This window comes from Corythoichthys intestinalis, chromosome 1 (assembly GCF_030265065.1).
Source record: "Corythoichthys intestinalis isolate RoL2023-P3 chromosome 1, ASM3026506v1, whole genome shotgun sequence".
NCBI lineage: Eukaryota > Metazoa > Chordata > Actinopteri > Syngnathiformes > Syngnathidae > Corythoichthys > Corythoichthys intestinalis.
This window is the reverse complement of record NC_080395.1, coordinates 67733638-67748422: the sequence shown is the minus strand read 5'-3', so window position 1 is coordinate 67748422 and position 14785 is coordinate 67733638. Positions and strand designations below refer to the sequence as shown.

Below are 14785 nucleotides of genomic sequence, written 5' to 3'. Positions count from 1 at the left end.
TACATATTGTTCTATCAAACACAACAGTTCTTTTGGGTTAATATACAACAGTTTATTTTAAAGAGAGGTGCAAGAGCAGAAACTGCTTTTTCAGCCTTGTCTGTGTTTTCCGCCACATATATATTTTATTACATGGTTTTTAAGCACTTCAAATGTAATAATTATGACAAGTTTTAAACATGTTACCGTCCCACCAAATTGTTTAAAAATAATTCGGTTGGACAGTAACATGTCTCACACAGAAAAATGTGCCTTATTAAATGCTTCATTGAGTCATTCCACTCATGTCCGCTCAAACTGCTCACTTACACAGAATGATTTGCCAGAGCAACTGTTTGACAAGTTAAACAATGATTGACGCATGCAGTGTCTGAAGTTCGTGTCTCTAGCAACTCCTTTCTTGCATGATGTTTTTTTTTTCTTCATTTGTTGATTTATTTATTTAGAACCCTTACAAGGCACTCATTTTATTCTCAAGCAGCTATTGACGCCGTTAAACCTACAATCCTTTTGGATTAGAGGGGAGAAATGATCGAAGATGGATTGGACGTCTAGCATCGGCAATGGCACTGAAGAAAGTGCATTCACAGGCAGTCTTCCTGGTTTAATATGAATTGGACATGTGTTGCTATCACTGACATGCATTTGAGTTAAATGCTATATTTACACATACGTATACATATTACTGTAGGGATATCCCGATCTCATATTCTTGCACCCGAGTCCGAGTCACCTGATTTTGAGAATCTGCCGACACTGAGTCCCGTCCTGACGACAATGTAAACATCTAAACAACAAAAACCTCTATAAAAAGTATATATTTTTGTTTCTTTTGTAATGCTGTTGTATTTCTGGATTATTTTGCTACATTTTAGCACTTAAAAAAACAAACAAACAAAAACAACTAAAAACACGATCCTTTTGACCCGATTCCGATCCTCTGAAAACTAGCCCGATTTCTGATCATGTGATCCGATCGGGGACATTGCTGATACATATACGGTAAATTTATACAGTGGTATGAAGAAGTATCTGAACCTTTTGGAATTACTCAGATTTCTGCATGAAATCACCATCAAATGTTATCTGGTCTTTGTCAAAATCACAGAGATGTAAAAACAATGTCTGCTTTAACTAAAACCACCCAAACATTTATAGGTTTTCATATTTTAATGAGGATAGCATGCAAACAATGACATAAGGGGGAAAAAATAAGTAAGTAAACCCTCTGCCTAAGGAGACTTAAAGAGCAGGTGTGTGCCCAATCACTGACAAGTGGTTTAAAGCTGCCCTGCCAACTAAAAAACACCTGGTAAGAATTGTCTTGATGAGAAGCATTGTCTGAGAGTTTGGCACTGTTGCTTCTCCACCAAGGAGTGGCCGCCCACCAAAAATGACGCCAAGAGTTCAGCGCAGAATACTCAGAGAGGTAAAAAAGAACTAGAGTGTCTGCTAAGACACTCTAGGAAAATCACTCGCTCAGTCCAATATCTCTGTGCACACATCAACTATATGTAAAACTATGGCCAAGAATGGTGTTCATGGGAGGACTTCACGGAGGAAACCACTACTGTCTAAAATAGACATTGCTGCTTATTTAATGTTCGCAAAAAGGCACTTGGACACTCCACAGAAGTGTTGGCAAAATATTTGGTGGACTGATAAAAACAGAGTTGAAATGTTTGGGAGTAACACACAACGTCATGTGTGGAGAAAAAATGGAACAGCTCACCAACATCAACATCTCATCCCCACCGTGAAGCATGGTGGAGGGAGCATCATGATTTGGGGCACTTTTGCTGCTTCAGGGCATGGACAACTTGCAATCAGTAATGGAAGAATGACTTCAAAAGTTTATCAGGAGGTTTTGCAGGAAAACATAAAGCCGTCTGTCAGACAGTTGAAGCTAAAAAGAGGATGGATGCTTCAATAAGACAATGATCCAAAACACAAAGGTAAATCAACTACAGAATGGTTTCAGTAGAACAAAATGCACATTCCGGAGTGGCCAAGTCAAAGTCCAGACTTGAACCCCATTTAGATGCTGTGGAATGACCTAAAGACAGGGATTCATGCCAGACATACCGGGAATCTGACTGAACTACAGCAGTTTTGTAGAGAAGAATGGGCCAAGATTAGTCCTGATCGATGTGCCAGACTGATCTGCAGGTACAGGAAGCGTCTGGTTGAAGTTATTGCTGCCAAAGGGGGGGGCAAAATATTAAATGTGATGGTTCACTAACTTATTTTTCTCCCTGCTGTCATTGTTTGCCTAATATCATCCTCATTAAAATATGAAAACCTATAAATGTTTGGGTGGTTTTAGTTAAAGCAGACACTGTTTTTTCATCTGTGTGATTTTGACAAAGATCAGATTACATTTGATGTTGGTTTTATGCAGAAATGTGAGAAATTCCAAAAGGTTCAGATACTTTTTCATACCACTGTACATATGTCTCAAGGGTTACATATAGGCCTATCTCTTGGCTTGTTTTGAGTATTGTGAAAATAAGTCAAATCAGGATCCCACATCACATAGAAACCGAATTCACCATAGTTACTAAAATGGTACGTTGTTCACTTGCTCAAGGTCACTGTCTCGCAGTGCTGCCACTTGCTCATGTCTGCCAATCTGCAAAAAATCCCATATTTTTAGGCAGTGGTCAATAGCAGATTTCAAGAATGCATTCATGCAGGAGGATAGTTTTTAAAGGACGTAATTTTAAAATGGAAATTCTATAATAGTTTCTTAAATGGCATGTTCCAGGGTTTCAATTACTATGAATAAAATATTTTTCTTCCATCACTCTTGGTTTTATTGGAGTGTTAAAAAGTTATTTTGGGTCACTCACCCTGTATTTCTTCAGATTAGGCAGAACGGTCATATTTTCATTTCAGCAGACAACCAAACTCTCTTTGGTGGAATGCAACTAAGGGACTACTAACCCGTGGAGGTGGAGCAGATGCTGAGCAGCAGACCCTGAAAAGCATCGCTAGAAATATGCATGAACAAAAGTACAAGAGAGTCATCGTGATGGCAGGGGCAGGCATTAGCACCCCGAGTGGGATCCCCGATTTCAGGTAAAATTGTTTTTCTTTGGACATGTTTTCACACACCAAAATGACAATCTTTGGAACTTTAATAAGTGGTCTTTTCCTTCGCAGGTCCCCCGGAAGCGGTCTCTATGACAACCTGCAGCAGTATAACCTGCCTTATGCTGAGGCTATTTTTGAAATTGCCTTTTTTCATCACAACCCTAAACCATTCTTTGCCCTGGCCAAAGAGTTATATCCAGGAAATTACCAGCCTAACACTACTCACTATTTTGTGCGGCTGCTGCACGAGAAAAGGCTGCTTCTCAGAATGTACACACAGAATATTGATGGCCTTGAAAGATGTACGAACTGATATTTTTATCTTGATTCTTGTAGAATAGAAGTGGTTACATGACAACACGTAACTGCATTCTTGTTCAGTGGCCGGGATTCCTCCTGAGATGCTCGTGGAGGCCCACGGTACATTTGCTACAGCCACATGCACTGTTTGCCGAAGAAAATACGCGGGAGAAGACCTGCGCGTAAGTTATAGAGCAAAGTATCTTGTTTATTCACTTTTAATTTACAATATTTTCTGAAATGTCCTAGCTAAAAAAGAAAATCATTGTCTTGTTTTTTTCTAGCCAGAGGTAATGAGCGGACTTATTCCCAAATGTCCGACCTGTACAGGCGTAGTAAAGCCGGACATAATATTTTTTGGAGAGGAGCTGCCACCTCACTTCTTCAAGTATCTCACAGACTTTCCGTTTGCAGATCTACTGATCATCATGGGAACATCACTGGAGGTGAGCTCTATCTGCTTCAGCAGCTTCAAAATGATTTAATACACAGTTTTCACAACGCTGTGATCTGTAAATCCTCTTGTAATGACGTTTTGTATTCTGAATGAGTACTAAAAAATCTTGTAATGTCGCTGGTGGTGTAGGGCAGGGGTCCCCAACCTTTTTTGGACCACGGACCAGTGTGATTCGGGTCTTTTTTTCACGGACCTTCTGTCAAATTTTGCGCACTTACAAAATTTAGCTTCCAAAGCTTTTGTGGCAGTAAAAAAAGCCCTCTTTTATATTCAGTTGGACTCTCAATGTCATCCAACGGTGCTAACAAACTATATACAGTGGGAAGAACAAGTATTTGATACACTGCCAATGGGTTTTCCCATTGTCAGTGAATCAAATACTTGTTCTCCCCAGATCACAAACACGTCATCATCATAAACATGCATATGCAACACGAAAATGGCCTAAATTAATGCTTAACGGTGAAGTCGTTAAGTTAGAGAGCTGCGTGCAGTTGTTGTGTGCAGCTAACATGGCAAAACCAAGTTAATATTCTTTTCTTTAAAGAGAGTTTGTAGTGTGTACTTTGGAATCGCTGTATTTGCGGTCATTTTTAACATTACGTGCTTGCCAAATTTGTCTGAACACCGGCAATGTGTGGCAGAAAAATACAGCAACTGTAAAATAACATTTGTTTTTAGCCCCGGCGTGTTAAGTGCAGGGAAAATACAACTCACTCGCTGAATCAGTGGGAGGCCTGAGCTTGTTTCGTTGAGACGAGATGGTCCCGAGATGGGAGAGTGAGAGAAGCCCGCTTTACAAACATACGATGTTGGAAATTGTAGCACAGTTTTCAGTGCTCTCCTAGCGATGTCAGGATATTCAGAAATGACTTTAATCCAGAACCTCGGTAGAGTTGTTGTCTAAAATGTACGTTTAAGGTCGCCGTGATTTGAGATCTCTACAACCTTATATTCCTGTTGCACAGAGATGCTCGAATCACTTTATTTATTCACATACGGGTCACGAATTCACTCCTTCGCAGTTCGTGGGTCTTTAGTGATTGGGAAGTAGCATAGATTTTGTTTTCGTCGAGGTTGTAGGCTCATCTTCTGGCTCGTCAGATGCCCTTTTCCCCGTAAAAAATCTGTCCAAAGACGTTTGTTTTTCAGTCATTCTAGTGTGGGGGCTAATTATTTCCGGGAACAAATTTGATGCTCCCGCCCTACGTCATACATCATTATCGAGGACAAGCACACATAGATATACAAAACAAGATGTACTGCTAGCAGTCCAATCCAATGGATTTCTATGATGACATTCTATCCTGTAGTATTATATCTAGAGTAGACAGGTATATTTGTGTGTTAAGGGGCACACGCCAAAGTTAATTTGGCCAGAATGCAGTCATTAATAAATTATTATTTCCGTGCGGCCCGGTAGCAAATGTGCCACGGACCTGTACCGGCCACAGTTTTTGGCTTCGGGAAATGGATGAAGAAAACATCCTTCATATGTCGTAATGTCTATAATCATTTCTACAAGTTCCATAGCAGCAGGGTTTACTTGGCATGTTCTTTTTTGAAAGATTACCTGCAGAAAACAAGGAGTACTCGCATGGCGCGCTTTTATGTTGACCCTCTTCCTATTTATGATGGCGATGTCACGCAGCCTTGTGGTTTAAAAATAGCATTTGTGCGGTACACTATTCTCAGTGTAGATTTTCTTACCACAGTGACTGGTGGTGGAACTATGGAGTCATGATGATGCGAGTTTAACCACTAGGTCAATGTGTGCTGGGAAAAAAGTGAGTGCCTTTTAAAAGATGGATTTTATTTTGACCTGTGGCAGCAGCACTATGGCCTCGAAATGGCGCCTGTTGACCTGAGAAACTTGACTTGAGTGACCATTTTAGCCTGAAAAGCCTTTTTTCACTGGTCGTAGTCTGGTGTGAAAGGGTCCGGCGGTAACGCAGAAAGAAAACCGGGCCCCGATTGCCAGCATGACTAAATTCGGAAGCGCTGCCGTAGCAGCAGGACTTAAATTGTGCCGGATCCTGCCGGTACAGGATCTAGTACTTCTAGATATTTATTTAAGGTGTTCCAGGACTTCATGGACCTCTTATTCTGCCACCTTATTGATCGGCTCTGTTGTGATCGACTTTTAGACTTGGCCACAATTGTGGAGTATTACATTCAACCGCATTTATTATTGGCTGTGACCATTGGCCGGTGCTTTTGTATTATGTATGGCTGTAACTAACGATTACTTTCATAATCGATAAATCGGACGATTAATTAAACGATTAATTAAACGATTAATCGGATGAATGTCACCTTTTTTCAAATACCTTCACCATTTACCTTGAAGTTGTTTTAGGCATGTTGTAAGTAAAAATGAAGACAAAATGGATTACTATTTCCTTAAAAAATAATCTTTTATACAGGTTCCTGACTTAACTATAGTCTACAACTGTATCGATGTATTTGTTGGCAACTAATTTATTAATTGATTTAATCGATTAGTTGTTGCAGCCTTATTAAGAAGCTAGTTTAGACAGTAAGATGTCCGAAAATTGGCAAAAATGTAAATTGTTGTTTTCCAAAGTAAAAGCAGAGTTCATCCTGTACTTCAACTTAACAAAAATATAGTGAAGAAATCTGCTAATATTTACAATATGTAAGTTATGAACATTTCATAAAGATGTTGATGTGGAGATCTGTACTCGAACATCACTCACTCAAACATCTCTACTTCGTGTTTGTGTTAGGGTGTGCGACGAGAGGGGATCCAAATGCAGACAAGCAGGGGTTGTGGCGAATAATATTTTATTGGCGAGCACAAACAATAACGTGGCGGGCGTAAGTTGTTCTGCTCGGTGTAGCTGAGCCGACGCGGGGTGTGGAAGCTCGGAAGGAAGGCAGGCGTGGGATCCGATAGGGGCGCGCAAAGTCAGGACCTGGGGCGAGAAGAGAAAAGTCGTGAGCCGGGGATCAGATAAATAATTAAGTACGCGAGACGCAACTGACATGGTAAAACAGACTAGTTGATCGGGCGACGAGGTGGTGGCGTCCACTGGCTTATGAAGATGGCTGATTGTCATTGCCAGCAGCTGTGGCCGCTCCACCCGTCTGGCGTCCAACCTGCAAATCAAAAACACTCACACCTGCCCAAGGTGGGCCAGGGTTCAGGAGGGAGGGGCTGAGGCCCTAACAGGACCCCCCGCCTACGGGCGCCACCTGGCGCCCGACGAAGATGACCGGGATGGGCACGGTGGAAATCTCGGATGAGCTCGCGGGACAACACCCACCGAGCCGGGATCCAGGACCGCTCTTCAGGGCCATAGCCCTCCCAGTCGACGAGGTACTGAAGCCCACGGCCTCGGCGGCGGACATCAAGAAGCCGCTCTACCCTGTAGGCAGGACCCCCATCGACAGATAGAGGTGGCGGAGGCGGCGGAACAGGGGGTGCCAAAGGACTCGTGGAAACTGGCTTGACTTGGGAGACGTGGAAGGTAGGGTGGACTCTGAAATGGGCTGGGAGCTTGAGGCGCACGGCGGTAGGATTCAATACCTTGGTGATTTCAAAGGGACCAACAAACCGGGGGGAGAGCTTAACTGACTCAGTCTTGAGCGGTAGGGTCTTTGAGGAGAGCCACACCTTTTGGCCAACAGTGTAGATGGGCGCAGGCCTTCGGCGGCGGTCAGCCTGAGTACGGGATTTCTCGGACGCGCGGAGGAGTGCGGAGCGCGCCTTCTCCCAGACCATGGAGCAACGACTGATGTGGGCTTGGACCGACGGGACGGCAATGTCACCTTCCTGTGAAGGGAACAACGGGGGCTGGTAACCCAGGGAGCACAGGTAGGGAGACATACCTGATGAGGCATTTGGCAGGGAGTTGTGCGCATATTCGATCCAAGGCAGGTGATCGCTCCAGGTGTTTGGGTGAGCTTGGGTGGCACAACGGAGGGCTGCTTCGAGCTGTTGGTTTGTTCGCTCGCACTGGCCATTGGTCTGCGGGTGGTAACCGGAGGAGAGGCTTACGCCAACGCCCAGGGCAGCACAGAAGGCCTTCCAGACCTGAGAGGTGAACTGGGGTCCCCTGTCAGAGACAATATCTACCGGGATGCCATGTAAACGGAATACATGTGTGGTGAGCAGGGTTGTGGTCTCTGTGGCTGTTGGTAGCTTGCGTAGGGGAATGAAATGGGCGGCTTTGGAGAACCTATCCACTATGGTGAGTATAACAGTGTTTCCCTTGGAAGGAGGCAGACCGGTGACGAAGTCCAGGGCTATGTGGGACCAAGGACGGCTTGGGGCGGGTAACGGGCGGAGGAGTCCAGAGCTGGGCTTGGTGGTGGTTTTGCTGCGAGCACATATCGTACATGCCAGGACGTAGGATTTGGTGTCCTCTGGCATTGTTGGCCACCAGAACCGCTGGCGTAGCACAGCCAGCGTCCTCCGTATGCCAGGGTGGCAGAACAAGCGGGAAGAGTGAGCCCACTCCAGCACCTGGGAACGGAGTGACTCCGGGACAAAAAGGTCAGTTTGAGGACCCTCTCGTGGGTCTGGATACTCACGGTGGGCTTCCTTCACTTTGCTTTCTATTTCCCATTCAATGGAGGCAAGGAAGCAGGTCGGCGGAAGGATCGGCGTGGGTTCCCCCAGGGGTTCGGTGACTTGAAACTGGCGTGACAGTGCGTCGGGCTTGATGTTCTTTGAACCTGGGATGTAAGACATGGTGAAATTAAACCGGCAGAAAAACATGGCCCACCTGGCTTGTCGGGGGTTCAGTCTTCGGGCAGACTTGAGGTATTCCAAGTTCTTGTGGTCCGTTAGCACAGTGAAGGGCTGTAGTGCTCCCTCGAGGTGGTGGCGCCATTCCTCCAAGGCCAGCTTAACTGCCAGGAGTTCCCGGTCCCCTATGCTGTAATTGCGTTCAGAGGGGGACAATCTGCGGGAGAAAAAGGCACATGGGTGTACCTTGCCATCAGCTGGCTGACGCTGGGATAGCACTGCACCCACTCCTATCTCAGATGCATCGACCTCCACGATGAACTGAAGAGACGGGTCGGGATGGACGAGCACCGGAGCAGTGGTAAAACGCCTCTTGAGGTCGTTGAAGGCTGAGTCGGCGGAGTCCGACCAGCGAAATGGTATGGCAGTGGAGGTGAGGGCAGTAAGGGGGGCTACGATCCGGCTGTAGTTTCGGATAAACCTCCGGTAGAAGTTTGCAAAACCAAGAAAACGCTGGAGCTGTTTTCTATCGGTGGGGCGAGGCCACTCCAGTACTGCTGTTAACTTGGTTGGGTCCATCCGCAGGTTCCCTTTGCCCACAATGTAGCCCAGAAATGCCGTTTCTGGGACATGGAACTGACATTTTTCAGCCTTCACAAACAGCCTGTTCTCGAGTAATCGTTGTAGGACCTGACGGACGTGGTTTTCATGCTCTGTGGGGGTACTTGAGAACACCAGTATGTCGTCCAGGTACACGACCACAAACCGATTAATCATGTCCCCAAGGACATCGTTGACCAGGTTCTGGAATACCGCTGGGGCGTTTGTGAGCCCAAACGGCATGACCAAGTATTCGTAATGTCCCAGTGCTGTATTGAAGGCGGTCTTCCATTCGTCTCCCTCTCGGACACGGACCAGGTGATATGCACTACGCAGGTCTAGCTTAGTGAAAATGGTGGCACTATGGAGGGGGGTGAACGCGGAGTCAATGAGCGGAAGAGGATATTTATTCTTGACGGTGATAGCATTAAGTGCTCTATAGTCAATACAGGGTCTCAGGCCACCGTCCTTTTTGCCCACAAAGAAGAACCCTGCGCCAACTGGGGAAGAGGATGGACGGATTGTGCCGTTGGCTAGGGACTCCGTGATGTATTTCTCCATGGCCTCCCTCTCTGGTGGCGAGATGTGGAACAACCGCCCCTTGGGAAGCGCAGCACCAGGAAGGAGGTCTATGGCACAGTCGTAAGGGCGGTGTGGAGGAAGCGACATGGCGTGGTCCTCGCTAAAGACTTATCCGAGGTCATGATAGCACTCGGGGACTTTGGACAGGTCTGGCTGCACCAGGTCCTGGACCGGACTTGCAGGCACCAAAGCAGATTTCAGGCAACTGGTGTGGCAGAATTGACTCCAGGTAGTCAACTTGGGGTGGGTCCAATCAATGGAGGGATTGTGTGTTCTGAGCCATGGCAACCCAAGGACCAAGGGTGTGCGAGGACATACAAAGACAAGGAAGGAGGTGACCTCTTGGTGGTTGCCAGATAGGAGGAGGTTGATGGGTTCTGTTTGTTGGTTGACATGAAAAAGAAGTTTGCCATCCAGCGCAGTGGTTTTTAAAGGCACTGGGAGTGGGCGTGTCACCAGGCCGAGTTGAGTTACCAGTTTATGGTCAATAAAATTCTCGTCGGACCCACAATCCACAAGGGCAGTGACTGTGCGCGACTGGCCCTTCCAGGAGAGTGTCGCAGTGAGCTGCAGCCGGCGTGAAGAACTGTGTGACATGTGACTCACCATTATTCCCCCTTCTATTGGCGAGTTAGGACGCACAGGACAGTTGTGTCGAAAATGCCCACTTTTCGCACAATATATACATAGGCGTTCTGCATACCTACGTGAGCGCTCCTCCTGAGTCAGCCTGGTGCGCCTAAACTGCACCGACTCGGCACGAGCAGCAGGTGGCTATGTCGCCGCATGGGCTGGAAGCAGGGCCGGCCGAAAGACCGGGGAAAGAGGAAGTGGTGCGGCAGGCTGTTCGCGAGGCTGTCGTTGGCGTTCACGAAGTCGATTGTCCAGACAAATCGCCCTGTGTATGAGGTCATCCAGCGAATTTGGCGGCTCTTGGGTGGCCATTAGGTCCTTGAGGGACTCGTTCAAGGCACTGGCAAACACGGCCTGTAGCGCTTCGTCGTTGAAGCGGCTCTCTGTGGCTAACGTCCGGAACTCAACTGAGAACTCGGCGACGCTGCGTGTTCCCTGTCGAACGGACATGAGACGACTGGCGGCCTCCCTGCCGCGGACGGGGTGGTCGAAAATCTTGCGCATCTCTTCGGTAAAGCGGAAGTACGTGGCACACACCGCGGAACCCTGCTCCCATACTGAGGATGCCCAATCTAGCGCCACGCCGCGAAGGGAGCCGATGAGGTAGGCGATTTTTGCTTTTTCCCCCTGATACATGGACGGCTGCTGTTCAAAAACCAGGCTGCATTGGACCAAAAAAGCCCGACATGCACCAAGGTTTCCGTCGTAAGGAGCGGGTGCGGGGACGTGAGGTTCACGGCTCGTAGAAGGTGACGCCGCGTTAGATGCGGGCATGTGGCTCGGAGGAGCGGCGGTGTGACGTGGGGCTAATCGTGCCTGAAGAATGGGTGTGAGTTCTGCTTGTATGGCCTGGAGTGATTGGGAAATGTCTGTTACCTTATTGAAGAGTAATTCTATGGCTTGGTGGTGGTCTCGGAGTGACGTGGGCGGGCCGGCGGGGTTGTCTGCGGGATCCATCGTGGCCCGATCAATCTGTTAGGGTGTGCGACGAGAGGGGATCCAAATGCAGACAAGCAGGGGTTGTGGCGAATAATATTTTATTGGCGAGCACAAACAATAACGTGGCGGGCGTAAGTTGTTCTGCTCGGTGTAGCTGAGCCGTCGCGGGGTGTGGAAGCTCGGAAGGAAGGCAGGCGTGGGATCCGATAGGGGCGCGCAAAGTCAGGACCTGGGGCGAGAAGAGAAAAGTCGTGAGCCGGGGATCAGATAAATAATTAAGTACGCGAGACGCAACTGACGTGGTAAAACAGACTAGTTGATCGGGCGACGAGGTGGTGGCGTCCACTGGCTTATGAAGATGGCTGATTGTCATTGCCAGCAGCTGTGGCCGCTCCACCCGTCTGGCGTCCAACCTGCAAATCAAAAACACTCACACCTGCCCAAGGTGGGCCAGGGTTCAGGAGGGAGGGGCTGAGGCCCTAACAGTTTGCAACTTTAACTGATATCTTCATATACTAATAAGAGAAAGGAGACACTTTTGTATAGACAAGTTTCTTTAGCGAAATATAGGCGTCTGCCTCGAACTTCCAGTTCAGAAAAAAACAACTGAATTACAGCTGAAATTAAGCAGTGTTTTGACAAGGTTAAAACTGCAAAATTAAAGCAAAGGAACTCATGGAATCTCCAAAAATGGATTCAGCACAACATAAATGAGACGTAGATGAGATTGTATGATTGTTCTTATAACTTTGTTGATCATTCGTGGACAAAATTATAACAACTTGTCAGCCTGTGTTAACGTGATGTGTAGATTGATACGCCGGCCACTTGAGTGACCAAAATGAGGTGAAATTACAAATTAAATTACATTTGCCGAATCCACAAGGGCTGACATGGATTTTGTTGTTACAAGAAAATACTTCAAGGTATGTACATATAAACAAAAATAGTATGTCATTTTTTTTATTGCAGGTATTGATCGCAGTAAGCAATTAGGACAACATAATTCCATTTCTTGTTTTATTTAAAACGATTGGTGCATGAGCAAAACAGGTCAATGAATCTAGAAAAATTAGGGCTGTCAAACGATTAAAATTTTTAATCGAGTTAATTACAGCTTAAAAATTTATTAATCGTAATTAATCGCAATTAATCGCAATTCAAACCATCTATAAAATATGCCATATTTTTCTGTAAATTATATATATATTCTGTAAAATAAATTGTTGGAATGGAAAGATAAGACACAAGATGGATATATACATTCAACATACGGTACATAAGGACTGTAGTGGGCATTTCACTCTACTGTCATTTAAATCTGTCTATGCTGTCCTCACTCCGAAGCGTCTACTTTTTCCAAAGCTAGACAGCTAGTGAACGACGCCATAATAATCAGACTTCTTCCTTTTTCATCTGATTTATTAATAAAATGGCCTCAAACCATTGTCCTCTTTAGACCGTCGTAAAACTACAAAAAAAAAGTACACAAGCATTGCATTAGCAACAACGTTAGCTTAGCACTCTATACAGGTTCACTAAACATAAACAAAAAGCGTCTCATACAAAAAATATAACATTTCGCTTACTAACATAATATGTACATTATTTACAACAACCATACTTAAGGACAAGTCTTGTCCAAGGATCATATAAGCACAACATTACAACGTAGGCGTCAGCCCGAGACGTCGTGCAGCCATATCGAACTGGCAAGACAACAATAAACCATGTCGCAAAGCGACCACAAGAGTTCGCTGTTAGACAGCACAAAAAGCCTTGCTGTAAAACTTACCAAAAGGCAGAATACTGTCTGAGCGGGACATGTGCGTTAATTGCGTCAAATATTTTAACGTGATTAATTTAAAAAATTAATTACGGCGCGTTAACGCGATAATTTTGACAGCCCTAATATTAACGAAGGTTGAGCATTCGAGGAATGTGTTATCAGACAGCAGAGCTTACGGGTGCCAAACGTTCACCCGACATTACAAAACCCTCGGCGGCATTTAGACGGGCTTTCAACCGCTGTCCTTGGTAATTCCAGCTCCAATAGCGTATCTTATAGTTGCTGTAGTTAAAAAACTCGTAGTTGGATCTCGAGCTGACGGTCCGCCGCGAGGCGAGCCACTGTCTGTCCTAGCCCCTGCATTTCGGCCGCCCCCGGGAATCGAGCCTTCCATTATCAAAGTAGAACGCACTTAGTCTCGATATATGTCTATCAACGTACAAGTCGTTTTCCATTGCCTAACCGCGTTTTCCAGCCGTAAACAAACAAAGTACTTGAAACACTTGCATTTAACGTTGGCATAATTGTGCCATCTACACGTACTGATTAGCAACAGGCTCGCAGCTGATACAGTAGTTGTAGTAAATATTATTAAAGATTATGCCCGTAGTTGGCTGGGATAGGCTCCAGCACCTCCGCGACCCTCGTGAGGAAAAGCGGCATGGAAAATGAATGAATGAATGAATAATTACAATCATCATCTTAATAACAATATCAAAGGCAACAAGTCGGTTCAGCCGCGAGATTTTAGCTTTAGTATTTTTTGAGCACTGGACACATGAAAAGGAAGGGATACCTTCCATAACACAGCGGCAACATGGCTACAAAAACAGCCCGCCTTTGTGGTGGCTCGTGCATGGTTCAACATCTGCCTCATGAACATGTTGTCCTCCCTGTCGCGATGATAGCAGATGGATGCGGTATTTCCAAATTGTTTTTCTTTTTTTTTGAAAATTTTTTCAATTTTGAAGAGTAAAGTTACTCCAGCTCCACTGTTGTTTCGAATGGAGAAATTCTAAAACGGAAGTTGCTGGCAGACATTAGGAAGTAAAGCGGAAGTACCTCGGAAAATAGTCGATAATGTTTCTTAAAAAAGCCTAATTCTCACCCCTGCTCTATATGCAAAGGGAAACACATTAGAAACAGCTCTCAGTATCTTCAGTATGAACAACTCTCTGAAATAGTAATTGAGCGATATTATTTTAAGGTAAAAACAAAAATCCGTCAACCGTTGTGTCAGATATTTTACGAAGCGCTTGAGTTTAAAGATGTGGCATTTGATACTGTTGTTCATTATCCTCCCTAAAGGTGGAGCCCTTTGCCAGTCTGGCTGGAGCTGTGCGTGGCTCTGTTCCTCGGCTACTCATCAATAGGGACTTAGTTGGTCCATTTGCATTGCAAAACAGCCGACCATGTGATGTTGTGCTGCTGGGTGATATAGTAAGTGGCGTCCATAGTTTGGTCGATGCCCTCGGTTGGAATCAGGAGCTGGAGGCCCTGATCGCAACGTCTGCCCAGAAGGTGAGTTTCCATCTGTCTCGCAAAAGGGAATGAGCTCCACAAGTGGCAAAGGATTAACTGTGCTATAAGATAATAAAGGACAGTAAGGTGGAAAGTTTAAAAGAAAGAGAAATTATTGAAATACAAAAAAATAACTTTTTTTTTTTTTTTT

At 45.5% G+C, this 14785-nt stretch overlaps 1 protein-coding gene across 3 annotated transcripts in view; it reads left to right on the top strand.

Moving 5' to 3' along the window:
• sirt3 (sirtuin 3) overlaps positions 1-14785 on the top strand; it is a 29425-nt gene that overhangs the window by 8315 nt on the left and 6325 nt on the right. Inside the window, exons 3-7 of one of the 3 annotated variants that reach the window (XM_057837442.1) lie at positions 2899-3081; positions 3166-3398; positions 3478-3578; positions 3681-3842; positions 14422-14634. In XM_057837442.1, coding sequence (XP_057693425.1) covers positions 2899-3081; positions 3166-3398; positions 3478-3578; positions 3681-3842; positions 14422-14634 — 892 coding nt within the window. Of the gene's footprint in view, positions 1-2898; positions 3082-3165; positions 3399-3477; positions 3579-3680; positions 3843-14421; positions 14777-14785 lie in introns of those variants that run through there. The other 2 variants (XM_057837433.1, XM_057837423.1) reach the window with 2 other exon arrangements.